This window comes from Erpetoichthys calabaricus, chromosome 10 (assembly GCF_900747795.2).
Source record: "Erpetoichthys calabaricus chromosome 10, fErpCal1.3, whole genome shotgun sequence".
In the NCBI taxonomy this organism is placed as follows: domain Eukaryota; kingdom Metazoa; phylum Chordata; class Cladistia; order Polypteriformes; family Polypteridae; genus Erpetoichthys; species Erpetoichthys calabaricus.
Genome location: NC_041403.2, coordinates 112909393 through 112925026, shown reverse-complemented (window position 1 = coordinate 112925026; position 15634 = coordinate 112909393). Strand labels below are relative to the sequence as shown.

General features: G+C 37.6%; 1 protein-coding gene across 1 annotated transcript in view; it reads left to right on the top strand.

Moving 5' to 3' along the window:
• Window positions 1–15634, top strand: part of ptgis (prostaglandin I2 (prostacyclin) synthase) — a 76106-nt gene that overhangs the window by 46547 nt on the left and 13925 nt on the right. Inside the window, exons 6-7 of the mRNA XM_028811736.2 lie at window positions 5365–5546; window positions 14741–14918. Of these exons, the coding sequence (XP_028667569.2) occupies window positions 5365–5546; window positions 14741–14918 (360 nt within the window). The remainder of the gene's footprint in view (window positions 1–5364; window positions 5547–14740; window positions 14919–15634) is intronic.

The following is a 15634-nucleotide window of genomic DNA, read 5'->3' as shown; positions in this document are numbered from 1 at the left end:
CGTTTAAACTATTTTGGATTTTGTAATGCAGGAAAATATTCATATCATTTCTAATAGTTTTTTTTTCAGAAATGCTAGGCTGACTGACTTAATTTTAAAGTATATCTCTTTTTAAGGCTCTACATCCTAATAAGAACACTTACCCATAGTATTGAATGTGTTGTATGTGAGAAATATACAGGAAAACATCATTTCAATAGTTTCTTCCCAAAAATATTGTGAATATTTTACACAAAGATCCAAATTAGAGATGATCACTTAGACTACCAAGCAAATTGGAAGGCACACTTTTTTGTCCTCTCATGTAACACAGTTGTGTTAGACGTTGTAATACAACAAGTTGAGACATTAAGATGTGGTTTGTGACTACACATCATACACCAAATTAACGTTAAAGAAATAATGCAGACAGTTGTTAGAGCAGAGCTGTTTCATGTCAAACCTGTCATTTGTACCCGTTTGTCTGGCATACAGAATTTGATTCAAATTATTGCTTAATGTATTCTATTAAGTATACTTCCAAGCACATTATAAAATAATTACAACTGTAGTATAAAAAAGTGGAACTTGAGCACAAAACAATGTGATTTTTTTACAAGTCTTCTTCATAGTCCATTTAAAATAGTACATTAATGTTTTTGTGGGCAAAAAGGAGAACTGATTACATTTTCATGTGTGGGGAATCTGGTTCTGTGTATCCTCAATGTTGCAATAAATTCACTTTTTCTGATAACCACACTGGTGATAAGTTGAAAGTATTAGACATATATAAATGAAAGACCTGTGTGTGTATGGAGCAGTCCGCTGTGCTTGCGCTCAACCACAGCTACTAGATGGTGTCTGCATGCACTTTAAAATTTTTTCAGTACTTGCATGCGTCTCACTTCTCACTATGAAAAACGTATATGCAGAAAACAGCACTGCACATTAAGGACATTGTGCCAATGATATAGATGAAGAGACACAACATCAAAATGAAGCAACCACCACAGTTCAACAACAACGTGCAAGTAAAACACCTTAGCAATGGAGGGCAAGGCCCTCCAAGTTAACAAATATAGTAAAACTGCTAGGGAGTCTTCGGGTTGTCTTTTGTCCTGAAGACCACACACAGCTAATTTCACATAAGAGTACTGCACATATAAGTGAAGTATTGCACATTCTGAGAACCAAAATGAGTTATTCACATGAGAAGCAACAGACAAATTATTGCACATCTAAGTAGCTGAAAAATGTTCTTGGAGATCCATTAAGGAAAGAGGAAACCGCTTATTGTGTAGATGAGTGAGCGGAAGAGGAGTTATAAAGTCTGATGGCCTTTGTTGGAAGGATTTTCTGTGATGTTCAGTGTAGCACTTTATGCTAGTCAGTCTACTGCTAAAAACACTCCTCTGTCCAACCACAACACCATGAAGTGGATGATTAGCATTTTCAATAACAGACTGACGTCTAGACAACATTCTCTGATCTGCCACAGTTACCAAGCTATCCAGTTTTTCTTCTACCAGTGAACCAGCCTTCTGAATCAGTTTAAGCTTCTTAATGTTTGCTGCCGTCATGCTGTCCCCCCGCAGCACACCACACCGAAAAATAAAAAATACTGGAAACCACACACTCCTACAACATCAGCAGCATAGTGTTGCAGACTGCAAAAATCCCAGTCTACAAAGGAAATACAGCCTACTTTGACTCTTCTTATATACTGTATGGCCAGTGAGTTCTTAGACCAGTCTAACTTATTATCCATATGCACCCCCAGATACCTGTAGTCCTGAACAATCTCCACATCTATGCCTCTAATAGACAGGGGAGCAACTGGGGATTGTCATCTTTTCAGATCCACCACCAGCTCCTTAGTTTTGCTGATGTTGGCCTGCAGCTGATTCAGCTCACACCAGTCAACAAAACTGTCCACTACCCTCCTACAGTATATTCTATCTCAACCCAAAACCTATGTCCAATGATTGTTGGGATAGGCACCAGCTGCCCCACAACCCTACCCTGGGTGTAAGTTAAAAAATTGATGGAATTTCCCATATAGCAGTTTAGGGTGATTATACATATTAACAATTCTAATTTATATAAAAGACAAAATACATTCTTTTTTATACGGTGTGCTTCCCATTTACAAGCACAATGTACACATTCACAGATGCAGAGAGACGACATGCAGGAGAGAAATTCAAAAAGTGTCCGCCAAGCATCTGCTGGCTGCAGAGCACTGCTAGTGCAATTGTCCTGCATTACTATTAAGAAAAAGACAGGCAAGGAGGGCTGTGACTTGGATCAGTGCATATTTGTGGTTTTAGGTTCATTTCCCATGGCCTAAAGAGTGGAGAATTTTATTTTACCTGCCTCAGTGTTAAATATATACCTATTTTGAGTAAAACAATAAAAAAATATTTGAACTGCTGACACTGCAATGACTTCCTATCTCTCACATCTCATCACAGTAGCTTGTAGTATTCCAGATTGATCATGTTTTTTGTTGTACAAATTTTCAATAATTTTCATTTCTGTCTTTATTATTAGAAAAGTGACAGGGAGGATGACATATGTATGCCATGTAGGGCTAGAGACAAACTGGTTGTGGAAAAATTTCTTGTGAAAAGGTAGTTTTCTTATAAGACTGGAACTGTTTATGCACAAATCTGTCCTAAATATTTACATTTCAAAAGTATTTTCCATCATGTTACCACAGTTAAACCTGGTCCCAGGTAGTTTTAAAATACTCTCCTTTGATAGAACCTAGACTCTGTATGTAAGTTATGAAATTAAAAATGGGCATGAAATGGTCCATACAGCACTTCCATGTAAGTTACACTTTAATGATATAATAAGAAATCAATTAGGGGAAGGTTTTACAATGCAATACAACAAGTTGTACTGTATAGCTATATGGAATCAAGTACATTAACTTACATAATATTATTATGTACACAAATAAATGTAGAGTAATTTGATTAAAGTTTATTAATCCCATTGGGGAAATTCAGATAAATACAGCAGCAGAAACATAAAAAAACAAGGACACAGACTCACAGGCAGATAATACAGCCAGCCAATCAATCAATTGATAAGGTAATAAATAAATAAAAATAAGCTTAACTAGTACATCAGGAGGAAGCATTCACTTGGCATCAAATTTTACCATCATCCTCTTTTCCACAACATCTTCGAGTTGTGTCCAGGGTTCGCCCTGTGATGGAGCAGACTTTAACTTAAATGAACAACTTAAATTCATTTGAAACTAAAGGTGTTTATTCAAATGAAGTAAACAAGCTTCATAGATAGACAGGTTGGTCCAGGGGTGGCTTAGTGCCTATGTGTGTGTTCTCTTCATCATCAAGGTATGCTCTTTTAAGCCAAAAAAGCTGTCAGCTATCTTCACTTATAAATTTCTTTGAGCGTGTGCCTCTGTGTGCATGCAGATGAATAATTAAATAAATTCTGCCTCTCAAAAACTGCCTGTGCAAAATCAACAGACCTAGTCCCATAACTAAACAGAGCAGACTGCACAAATCCCAGTTAAGTTAAACACTTTCTACATCAGTTATCATTGGTTTTATGTCAAAATGTTTTTGAAGGATACTGGAACAAGTACTGGACCAAAAAAATGCCTTGAACCAGTAACACAGCAAACATGATGCACCTTCTTTGAAAAAGATAGATCAGTTTTTTTGGAAGTTATCGGTCTAGGCGTTCAGGGAATATATCTCAGAAACTGCTTGTTCTAAAATCCTATTTTTGGTAGGAAGTAGTCATACAAGTTCTCTATGCTAAGCAAAAAAATGCATAGTTTTCAAAATTAAATTGTAATTTTAAGATGGAAAAAGCATTTTTGATTTCACACAGAATGACCCACAGAAACCCTGCTAAAATTAAATTTTCTCAGTTTTGAACATTGTAGAATAAGAATTTGAACTTAACTAAATAACAAATCTTTTACATCATTGCCAAAAATCAGTGCAAGTTAGTTATTTTCATTATATAGCTGCATAATAGCTTCATAGCAATATTAGCTACATACTAAGACTAATGATATTGTTGCTGCCAAATATGTGCCAATATTTAGTGATAAACTATTATTTCTGTGAATTAATTTTTTCAGGTAAAACAATAAATCATTTAGTCATTTCTTAATATTAATTTCCTACTTTACTTTGACATTGCAGTACCATTCAAAAACAGCTTTGTAATGATTATAGTTATTGATCCAAAAGTGAGGTTGGAGCTCATATGTATACACCATACATCAAACTTCCACAATTAAATGAATGGCACAATATTTGAAATGTAAATTTCCTCTATCTACATGACATTTGCCTTCTGTATATCTGTATATCTAGCACTATAAATTTTAAGAACACAAACATTTCAGACCATTGCAAAATTATTCAACCGAAGCTGGTTTGATTTTTGATATGATGGATTTGTGGTATTTGTAAATGATAATGTCTTCCTATAATGAGATACATTTATAAAAGAAATATATTTATTATAAAAAATAAATTTAAATAATAATGAAATGCGGTTTATTTAGCTGAAAACCAAATTCTAATGAGCAGGGGCAGAGCCAGGAATTAATTTCAGTACATCAATCATTTATTCTATATTTCCAATGATCAGTCGGTTTAAACAATCATAAAATATACTTTGTGGGATTCAAACCTGCCATCTATCTCCTGGATATGACTTTGCTAAAGAGTAATATAGGCGTTGTTTATTTGGGCAACACAGCAGTGCACCCCTTGGAACTGCTGCCTCATTTTTCCACTGTTTGAATTCTATGGAGTTTACATGTTTTCCCCATGTCTGGCTTGGGTGTCTCTGAGTAGTTAGGTTTTCTTCCCACATCCACTAAGATGTGCATGTTGGATTAACTGACAATTCCATATTTGCCTTGTGTTGCCTTTTGTGTGTAAGCATGCCACATTATGAGTGGGTGCAGTGCCCAGGATTGAATCCTGCATTGACATAAGAACTGACTCCCCCAAACAACAGGTTAGAAAATGGATGGATAGATTTGTGTTTGTTGTTATTTCAGTAGTACTAGGGTGTTGTACCGTGTTAGCCATTATGAATGTAGAGAAAAGCCAAGCAAAATGACACCTTTTATTGGCTAACTAAAAAGATTACAATATGCAAGCTTTCGAGGCAACTCAGGCCCCTTCTTCAGGCAAGACTTGTTATTTCAGTGTATCTCTCCCAGTTTAATCCTTAGTGCAAAGTTAATCATTTTCTAATTGAAACAAGAGTGGAAGGTTTGAAAGCAAATTGTAAATCAGTTTAAAGCATATGTTAAATGTTGTTTTTTTTTTTAGTTTTCGTCTTCAGGGTTTAATAATGACTCTTCTTCTGTAGGTGAAAAGAAAGAAGTCAGAGGTATAAAAGAAAGGCTGTGTGATCTGTTGTCCTCTTCAAGACTTGGTGCTAAATTGAATCAAAGTTCATGGCTGAAGAATTACAGACTTCACCTAGTGAAGCAGGGAGTGAATGAAGAAATGTTAAGACGAGCCATGATTCTGCAACTCTGGGCCACTCAGGTACATGTTGTTTCTTTTGAGGTACAGCTCACAAGAAAATCTTACAGTAATTACAGTAAAATATGAAAGACTCTGATACTCTGTTATCATTCAATGGTGTCACCGGGTCAGAAAATGCTAGACAAAATGCAAATCACAACGAGTATAAAATATTGAAAGAGAAGATATCAAATCAAAACTACATTGACCAGGAATAACTGATGTGCATGTAGGATTTCTTCAGTGTGTAACATGGTTACATTTTTAACATTAACCTTGACTAAGATTTGTAATTTTTTCCAGGCCCAAAATTTCATGAACGGGGGTGATAATCTAAAGGTTTCTCTGACCTGTTAAGCAGGGTTAGGGATGCGAATGACAGGACAACAGGTTGGGTCTAAACCATGTATCCTAACCTGAACAAGTTCAATCACTAGATTTTGTGCCTGAAGCCTGAAACTGTGGAGTGAAACTTTTGGGTGTCAAAGGCCTGAGATCTCTCACTGTTTTGCCTAGGAAAACAGAGATAGAGAACCTCTCAAGGCATCTTTCTCACCTTCAGTGGTCAATTAGATGTCCCTGGTTTATCTGTCGTCCCTCTGTCCTGGGTAGAATATTGTCTAGTTTCTCCAAGGTCTCACTTCTTTAGATAATTTAAAGCCTTACTGTGTTCTGTTCTTGTCCAATAATATTTTTTAAAAGCTTAGCAACTCCAGACAATATTGGACAATTCATGACAGCATGCAAAACAGGAAACATCAAATAGATTTGACCTGAAGCTAAATTCTCACAGACACATTAAGTCACATCAAACTTGTCATATTTATATCTATGCAAGCATATGTTGCAATGAATTCTTTCTAATGTTGTGATTGAGCAAGTTCAGTCATTTAAATTTATATTTATATAAATATTTTATATTTAACTTTTACTAATAAGGCAGGAAGCAACATACTGAACTGCTGTCAAAATTGGTTAGCTAGCAAAAGAAGTCTATTAAAATGTCCTAAGAGGAAAAGAGATACTGAGAATTGTCATTTCAATAATAAATTAACCAAAAAGTATGACTTTATAATTCCAACTCAAGTTCACTTACTCTGCAAGAACAAGCAACAAGTGCTTCACTCCTGTCTTCATGGATACTGACTATGCACAATAAATCCTTGAAGGTTGTGAAGGTATGAAAAGGAAATATCACAGGCATTTTATCAGAGCTTGCTAGTTTTTGATGTACAGAACTATTGAATCTGTGAAAAGTTACCTCTGTCAGCTGCAGCCCCTGCTTGTCACATTCATGTCTCAGCAGAGAAAATCCATAATCAGGTGATAGATGGTGTCAGTCAGGCTAATCATATTAGAGATTAGATTGAAGATATTTATTGTCACCTACACTGTGAAAGCATAGTGTAATTTTTGTGCCACAGTTGTGGTGATGGTAATGCATAAATATAAACAGTAAATAAATAAGAGTAACAGAAGATAAATTTAAAAATGAAGTAAATAAAAGTAAATAATCTTAAAAAATAATAATGTTTAGTACAATTCTGCATAAATCAGCATTTGGGTACAGTACAAAGGTAGGAACAGGTTACTGTGAGTTCAGTGACCTTCTAGCCTGGGGGAAGAAGCCCCCCCATGAAGTGGTTGGTGTGAATGGTGAGGCTCCAGTAACTCTTTCCAATTAGGCAGAAGGGATGAGCTGGGTGGCTGTGAACAGAGATGATGGATTCAGCTCTCTGGTTGTGTACTTGGTATGAAACTGTGAAAGTTCAGCCCCAATGATTTTAGAAGATGTCCAGACAATCCTTAGGAGGAGTTTGTGATTCTGAGAAGTCAGGTTACCAAACCACACCCTCCTTCATCCGGTCAAGATACTTTAAGTAGTACAGTGGTAGAAATTCCCAAGCCATTGATGAATCACCAGATTACACAGACATAGTGCAACTGTGAATTTACGTCAGCAATTTTAATGGAGCAGAACAAACAACAGACACTTACTGGTTAGGTTTCAGTGTGTCTGAACATCTGCCCTTTTTGGCTTATGTACCACTGTTAAGCCATTTGTACCCTTTGCTTTTGAAAGGCTCCAAGATATAGCCAGTGACTTTTTCATTGTAGCCTTAAATGTAGAGTGCATTATTTTATTTTAACTATTCTCCCCCATGACTTACATGCCTTGTAAACATGAATGTAGCACTACCTCCTTTCACTCTATGTGCCTGATTAGGAAGATGCCTGGTGTTTATAGAATCTGCATAATTTTAATGTAACACAAAAATATGTTGAAGGATGACTTGAGTACCAGCACTGTTACAATAATGGTAAAATTTATAAGTAATTATTATTAGTTGAGCGTTTGTGCCTTATGATAGACTGACACTCCATGTAGGCTTGGTTACTCCCTTACATCATTTGTACTTTTGCTTCCTACAGCTATGCAGTTTGCTTATGTGAGTTCAGGAAATGGACTTAATGCAATTTATAAAAACCAATATTGATACAAATAATGAAGTGCAATTAAAAATGTAGTTTTCGGTAACAGAGCAGCTACTTAAGTGCTAAAGATAGACTCTCCCTCATGTGCACCAAGAGCAATTACATTGCACATGTTTGACATTTGTCAAATTTTCTAAAACCAGTTATGCCCAAGACAATACATCCATCCATCCATTTTCCAACCCGCTGAATCCGAATACAGGCTCACAGGGGTCTGCTGGAGCCAATTCCATCCAACACAGGGCACAAAGCAGGAACCAATCCCGGGCAGGGTGCCAACCCACCGCAGGACACACACAAACACACCCACACACCAAGCCCAATTTAGAATCGCCAATCCATCTAACCTGCATGTCTTTGGACTGTGGGAGGAAACCGGAGCGCCCAGAGGAAACCCACGCAGACACGGGGAGAACATGCAGACTCCATGCAGGGAGGACACGGGAAGTGAACCTGGGTCTCCTAACTGCGAGGCAGCAGCACTACCACTGCACCACCGTGCCGCCCCAAGACAATACAATACAACTTATTTTGTAGAGCACTTTTCAGAGTGCAGACACAGAGTGCTATGAACACATTGTCTGGTAAAATGCATGTATAGATTATACTAAGTACCAAATACAAAATTAGTACATATAAATGTACAAGTTTGTTAAAGCTCACAGAGAGCAAATTAGAAACTAATATGGTCTGTCTGTTTAACTAATGGAAACTAAAAGTATCTGCCCATTAATTCATTGTTGAACTTTAGCCAGTTGACAACAGAGGAGATGAGAATTATAAAGAGAAACTCAAAAACAAAGACACAGACACAGTCCTGGAGAACTTGGCCAACTAGCCACCTATCCCTGCCTGGGAACTAACATAGTAGAGCATGTGCTGACCTGTCCAATCTTGGGAGAGATTTTTTTCTGTCCAATGACTCCAGTCCTTTTTTATCTGAGATGAGTTTTCCATTGGCAGGAGAGCAGCTTGGCAGTACAGCAGTGGCACCAAGTGCCAAATCTAGATACTTAGGAAAGAAACAGAATAAAGGATTAGTAACAATTTATAAATACTTATTTCTGTACAAATGAGTAACAAATAGAGATGCAGAATACACAGATAATCAGCAGCTCTAGTCAGGGTATACTGGACTAAAGTAGTGAATCTTCAGACTGGATTTAAAGGCTGAGACTGAAACGGCATCCCTTTAGTTTAGCAGACAGATCATTCCACAGTAACTAAAAGCTTGACCTCCCACTCTTACTTTTTAAAGAAATTAGGATAGGCCAGCATCTTAAGATTATAATGTGAGCTCCGGTTTGTAAGTAATAATAAGTTCAGATATGTAAGCAGGGCATTGGCCATTTAAGGCTCATGCATTAAAAGGAGGATTTTGAAGTCAACTCTGTGTTTAACTGGGAGTCAGTGCAAGGACTTCAGAACTGGAGTTATATGTTTTTACTTTCTGGTTTGTGTAATAATTCTAAGGGCTCATTTATACTTCACGCTCAGAACGCGTACGCGCCCGCATCATGACTGCCACGTGTTTCCAGCGTTCATTTGATGCGTCCTCTGAGCAGGTCCTCAGAAATTAATGCGACAAATGCGCGAGTTGCAGTACCAGCAAAAAGTCGGGGGGCACAGTGTGCTAAATGTTGGAATATGACGTCAGAGTCTCTGGTTACTATCTACATGTGACAGAAAGCCGCTTTGCAGATCCTACAAGATCAGTGTGCGCGCTTCGATGTTTGATGAATGGTTTGAAGTGGTGAAGCAAAATGCCGATATACAGATGCATTCGTTGTGCTTTATATCAAGAGTCGCATATTCCCGATCATAACGACACGATACATCTTAAAAGTCTCACATACCGTCTTCTGTGCCATCTTTTTTTCTAGGGCTTCCTCCGGTACTGACAGCAGTGGCAAACAGCAATAGATTGCCACACTGAGCACATTAAATGTATGATATTCCAACTCTCTGCACATTTAGAATCCTCAGATTTATACTTGATATCACTTTCATGATGAAATGCATTGAAGTATGTATGTTACATTTTACAGATAAATCAGTAATTTCATTTAAATAATGAATATTGTTAATTACATGCAAGGGGGTGACATGGTGGCGGAGCGTTAGTGCTGCTGTCTTGCAGGGAGTCACATCGCTGATATTCCCTGCCTGGAGTTTACATGTTTTCCTGCTGGGTTTCCACAGTGTGCTCCAGTTTCCCTTCAAAATATATGTAGATTCGGTTACGCTAAAATGACGGCAGCGTGTATGTGTGTGCTTGTATTCATCTTGCGATGAGCTGATGCCTCATCCAAGGATTGTTTCAGCCTCATGCCCAATGCTAGCAGAAATGGAGAAATCCCTGGACTGATGGATTTAATCATTAAACATCCTTTTCAGAGATATTACGGTAAGATGTCATTGGAATTTAATGGGTGTTCCAGGCAATTCACAACACAGCGAAGCCAAACCTGTTCTCCCTGTGATAATATCTCACACTGCCACCTGGTGGATTCCTCCAGATTTACGTAAAGTACGCACACAAGTATAAACAGTAGATAGATAGATAGATAGATAGATACAACGTTTGCGTAGCAGGAGCGTCCGCTGCAGCATGCATCGCATGAAGTATAAATCCGGCCTTACTCTGTCTTAATTTTCCAACAGTTATAAGCTTGTTTTTTATCTTAAAATAGTGTTGCAATATGTATTTCAAATGACATGCTGGTGTCAAAGACAATACCTAAATTACTCAATAAAACTAATGGTGATTCCAACTGAGTTAAAAAAAAAAAAAAAAATTACAGAATGTTGTAGTGGTCAGCGTTATCCCCCCAACCCTAAAATAAAAGCATTGCTGTTTCTTCTGTATTTAGAGATAAATAGTTCTCATCCATCCACTCTTTTATTTCACCAACATAACTAATTAAGGACAGCATCACAGAAATGTCATTTGGCCTGAAAAAAAGGTATATTGGGGTGTCATCTGCATATGAGTAAAATTAATGTTATGTTTTCTAATAATATTCCCCAATGGAAACATGTAAAGTAAAAACAGTAAAGGCCTAAGTACTGAGCTCTGTGGGACACCATATCTCACTTCTGGATATAATGATGAAGTACTACAAGCACATGTCTGGACATACTGAAATCAATTTGATAATTAAGAACTAAACCAGGCAAGAACAATGCCTGAAAGCCCAAAGTAAGTTTTCAGTTTATGGAATAGACCCCTGTGACCCTGTGGTTAGGATATAGCGGGTTGGAGAATGGATGAATGGATGGAATGAAATACAATGGTTAATAGTAACAAACTGTATGCTTAAATCTAACAACACAATTAATGTGGAATTACCTTCATCAGATGTTATTAAAATGTGCTGTCTACGTTCTATGACCATAAGGCAGACTGGAATTCCTCAAATAAATTTTGATGTGTAGAGAAAAGCCAAGCAAAATGACACCTTTTATTGGCTAACTAAAAAGATTACAATATGCAAGCTTTCGAGGCAACTCAGGCCCCTTCTTCAGGCAAGATGTGTAAGGTAAAATTGAATCACAGTGGCAACTACTTTTATAAAAATTTAAGACAAAGGGAAAATTTGAAGTGCGTTATTAAGCGTATGTGGGACTTTCTCTGGCAAGTGAAAGAAAAGATTCACACACTTGTGCAAGTTATGAATTCAAGATCTGCAAATTTTTAAGTTCCCGTTTGTATGTATTCATTAGGAAGTATAGAACTGTAATATTTCATAGGTCTGTGGTGGGCTGGCGCCCTGCCCAGGGATTTGTTCCTGCCTTGCGCCCTGTGTTGGCTGGGACAGGCTCCAGCAGACCCCTGTGACCCTTTGTTAGGATATAGTGGGTTGGATAATAAATAGATGGGCGGATATTTCATAGGTGGTCAAAAGTAATTGAAAGATTTACAATTTCATATCAGGTTGTGAATTTATTATCAACAACAACATTTATTTGTACAAATTTTCAAACGAAGGCTTCAGCTCAAAATGTTTTACAAGATGACAAAGAAAAAAATAAGAAAAAATCAAAATAAATAAAAAATTAAAACATTACATACCAAAACAAATATTAGATAAGAATAAATTAGTACATATTTATATAACATGAATAAGCAAGTAACAGAACAGAGTTCTTAAAAAAATATAAGTCTCTAAAACAGTGGTCTCCAACTTCAGTCCTGGAGGGCCGCAGTGGCTTCAGGTTTTCATTCTAACCCTTTTCTTAATTAGTGACCTGTTTCTGTTGCTAATTAACTCCTTTTCCTTTCATTTTAATTGGCTTGCTTTATTAAGATTTGTTTCACTGAGTTACTCTTAATTGCTTCATTTCTTTCCTTAAATGGCACCCAAATGAAATGTGAAGTGAGTGAGCCACCATAAGACCAACTAAGACAGGGTCTCAACCTCCAACCAATTCATGCCAACCAGTTGCTTAATTAGGCTCTGATTTTTGTTGTTAATTAAACCCGTTCTTTAATTACATGGCGTGTTGCTGCGTTCATTGTGCAATAGCATACATTTCAAAAATTGTTGATTTTCTGTTTTCTAACAGCAGTGTTAAAATGTTTTGGGGACCTGAGCAGATCAACATTCCTGAGACCTTCATCTTTATTTTCAGATATTGTGTGATCGACACAGTTTGCTGGTCATGTTTTGAATCATTTTGTATCTTATTGTTTGGCTGCTAATTAAGGAAAAAGAAACAATTAAGGGGCTCTGAGTCTTCAAGAGCAAGTCAATTAAAATGAATTCAAAAGAAGAGTTGGGGACCCTGCTCTAAAGATAAGACTGGTGTTTTTTTTTCAGATAGCTGAAGAGGGCAGAAACAATAAAATAAAAAAAAACTCTAGATAAGCTGGAGAAAAAACAAAATCTGCAGGGGATCTAAGGCCAAAAGAACTGCCCAACCTCCAGTGGGCATGGTACGGTGCATGAATGTGTTACAATAAAAGTACTACTCGGGTCAAGGAAGATGAAGTCATAGCACCACCCCAGAAAACCGGAAAAAAACATACAAAAAATGTTGATTAGTCTAATAAACAGCAAACAATTACATTTAATGAAACAAACCACTCTCCTTCTCCCCTCAGTATGAAGGACTGCTAGTTGCAAGAAATTTAAGTGATGAAGAGAAAGCCACATAAAAAGTGTGTTTTGAACAGTGTGTAGAAATAGCAAATGGCCTCACCAGGCTGTTTATGCTTTACCCTCAGAATACTGAGCAAGTGTTAGAGGACCAATTCAAAATGTAGGGAGACCAGTATTTCGTTAGATTTAAAATCAGACCTAAAGGACACAGGCAGCAATGCAATGATGCTAAGACTGTCGAGATAAGCTCAGATTTTCTCTTTTTAGTTAAAATTCTTCCTTCTGCATTTTCACAAGCAATCGGGCAAAGTCTTTACTCCCTTTAATTGAATTGAAATAATATGTAATTTCTGGTCATACTGTATTTATTCCACTATAACACCTTACATCCATATAGTTTCATAGGAATGCATAGAAGTTAAATGTTTGATAGCATTTGAAAAGTGATTAAAAGATTCACACATTAAAAGCATAATGTGAAATCAAATGAGAACAGAATTATGTGTCTATTCTGGACAATTTCATTCAAATCCATGGTTTTTATACGGTAGTTGGGAAGTAATGAATAGTTTTCCTAGGTTTGACAAGTAAAAAAGTGAAATGAAGGATTCAAAAATTAAATAAGGATTGTGATAGTGACAGTTCACCCCTATTTACTGTTTCAAAAGGAATTCTGAAGTTTATTCATACTCTACACATTTTCTTCATTTCATATCCTCAGCCTCTTTTGTGTGCTCTCTACAATTGACAATAATGAGTCAATAAGCATATGACCTTACTGCATCTATCTGTATGGCCCACTTTAATTTTAGGATTAGAGGATTTTTTTATTTTGATGCCAGCATTTTGAGATGAGAGCCTGTAGCAGCAGAATGCAGAAATTGTTGTAATACTGTGTGGCAGACGGCTGGGGGTCCTGCCCAGCCTGGACGCCTGGAGGGAACGGGAGAGGAGCAATACCTTCCCTGGGCCACAAGAGAGCAGCCCCTCTGGTCTGCGTGGGGACCACGGGAGCAGAGCTTGGAAGTTCAGCCATGTTGGGGCCCGTGGTCACCGCCGGGGGGCACCCGGACAATTATGGAGCCCTGGAAGGCAGCACTTCCAACACACTAGGAAGTGCTGCCAGAAGAAGTTTCCAGGTACGCCCAGAGTGTTATCGGGTACAAGAGCAGCACTTCCACCACACCAGGAAGTGCTGCTGGAAGAAGATCGGGAAGCACCTGGAGCACATCCGGGTGACGTATCAAAGAGGCCGTCTCACTCCACTCAGGAGGCGAGAGTCAAGTGGAAGTGGACAGAGCTTGCAAGAGAGGAGTGGAGGCGGCAGACAGAGAAAGAAGTCTAAAGGAATGTTTTGGTGGTGATTAGTGCACTATGATTGTGTTGTGCAGAAGAGTAGAGGAATAAACGAGTGTGTTTTGGGATATTCTGTGTCTGCCTGTTTGTGTCCGGGTCCGAATATTTCCACAACTGCTTCTTAAAGCTGACTGTTACCATGGACATTTTCTGTAGAATTTTGTTAAAAATGATTATAAAAACTGGTGGGTCTCTTGCACCACTGGAGATGCGTGCCTATTATGTGCCATGTACTGATTTCTTCCAATTTCAATGTAGGGTAACACTGGTCCTGCAGCATTTTGGTTAATGGTGATGTTACTGAAACATCCTGATGCCTTGACAGCACTCAAGGATGAATTGAAGACATTTGTGAAGCCTACGAATGACAGACAAGATCCAAATGCATTTTTGCAATCTGTTTCTGAAGTAATCCAGGGTTGCACCCCCATTTTGGGTAAGACTGATATGTTAACTTTCTATTTTTCAAAATCTCACTTAAACTGATTCCATCTTCTGTAATCAAGGATTAACATGTTTTACATTTTTGGTTGAATATCATGCATTTTTGTTTGGCAAATGAGTCATACACAGCACCCTTCTTTCCCAAAATATGATATTTGCTCTTTTGAAAAGACAGTCTTACAATATAGTGGCTACAAATGTATGAATAAATACTTAAGATTACATCCTGTAATTTATTTTTATGCAGTGTTTGATCCTCAGCTACAGTTTTATCTTCATTTGCTTCAAACTGGCAATTCCCCTGCTATAGATTCTGGAAGGCCTGCTCACTATATTAGGCATTAGGGTCCCAGCTGCCCCAGGTGGGATAATCTTTCTGCCATCTGCCTATGAGGTCTTTCCATCAGTCCCCATAGAATTTTACTATTTATTGAAGAGTAAGGCACCCTTAGCATTTGTTGGGCCACTTGCAAAAAGTATCATATGGTGTTCTAAGCAGTGCATCTCCACGTTCCCCTCTTTTGTTATGGTACTGCTGGAGTATTTCATTCTAGTACATTTACTGCATCTGAAGATCATACTGCCTTTGGTATCTAATATCTGACCCTTTTGGAATGTAGATGTTCTCTTCAAATGCCAGAATAACATTAGCCTCTCATTCTTTTTTTTTTAATCTATAGTCGTTTCACCATTCTTTTCCCCAGAAAC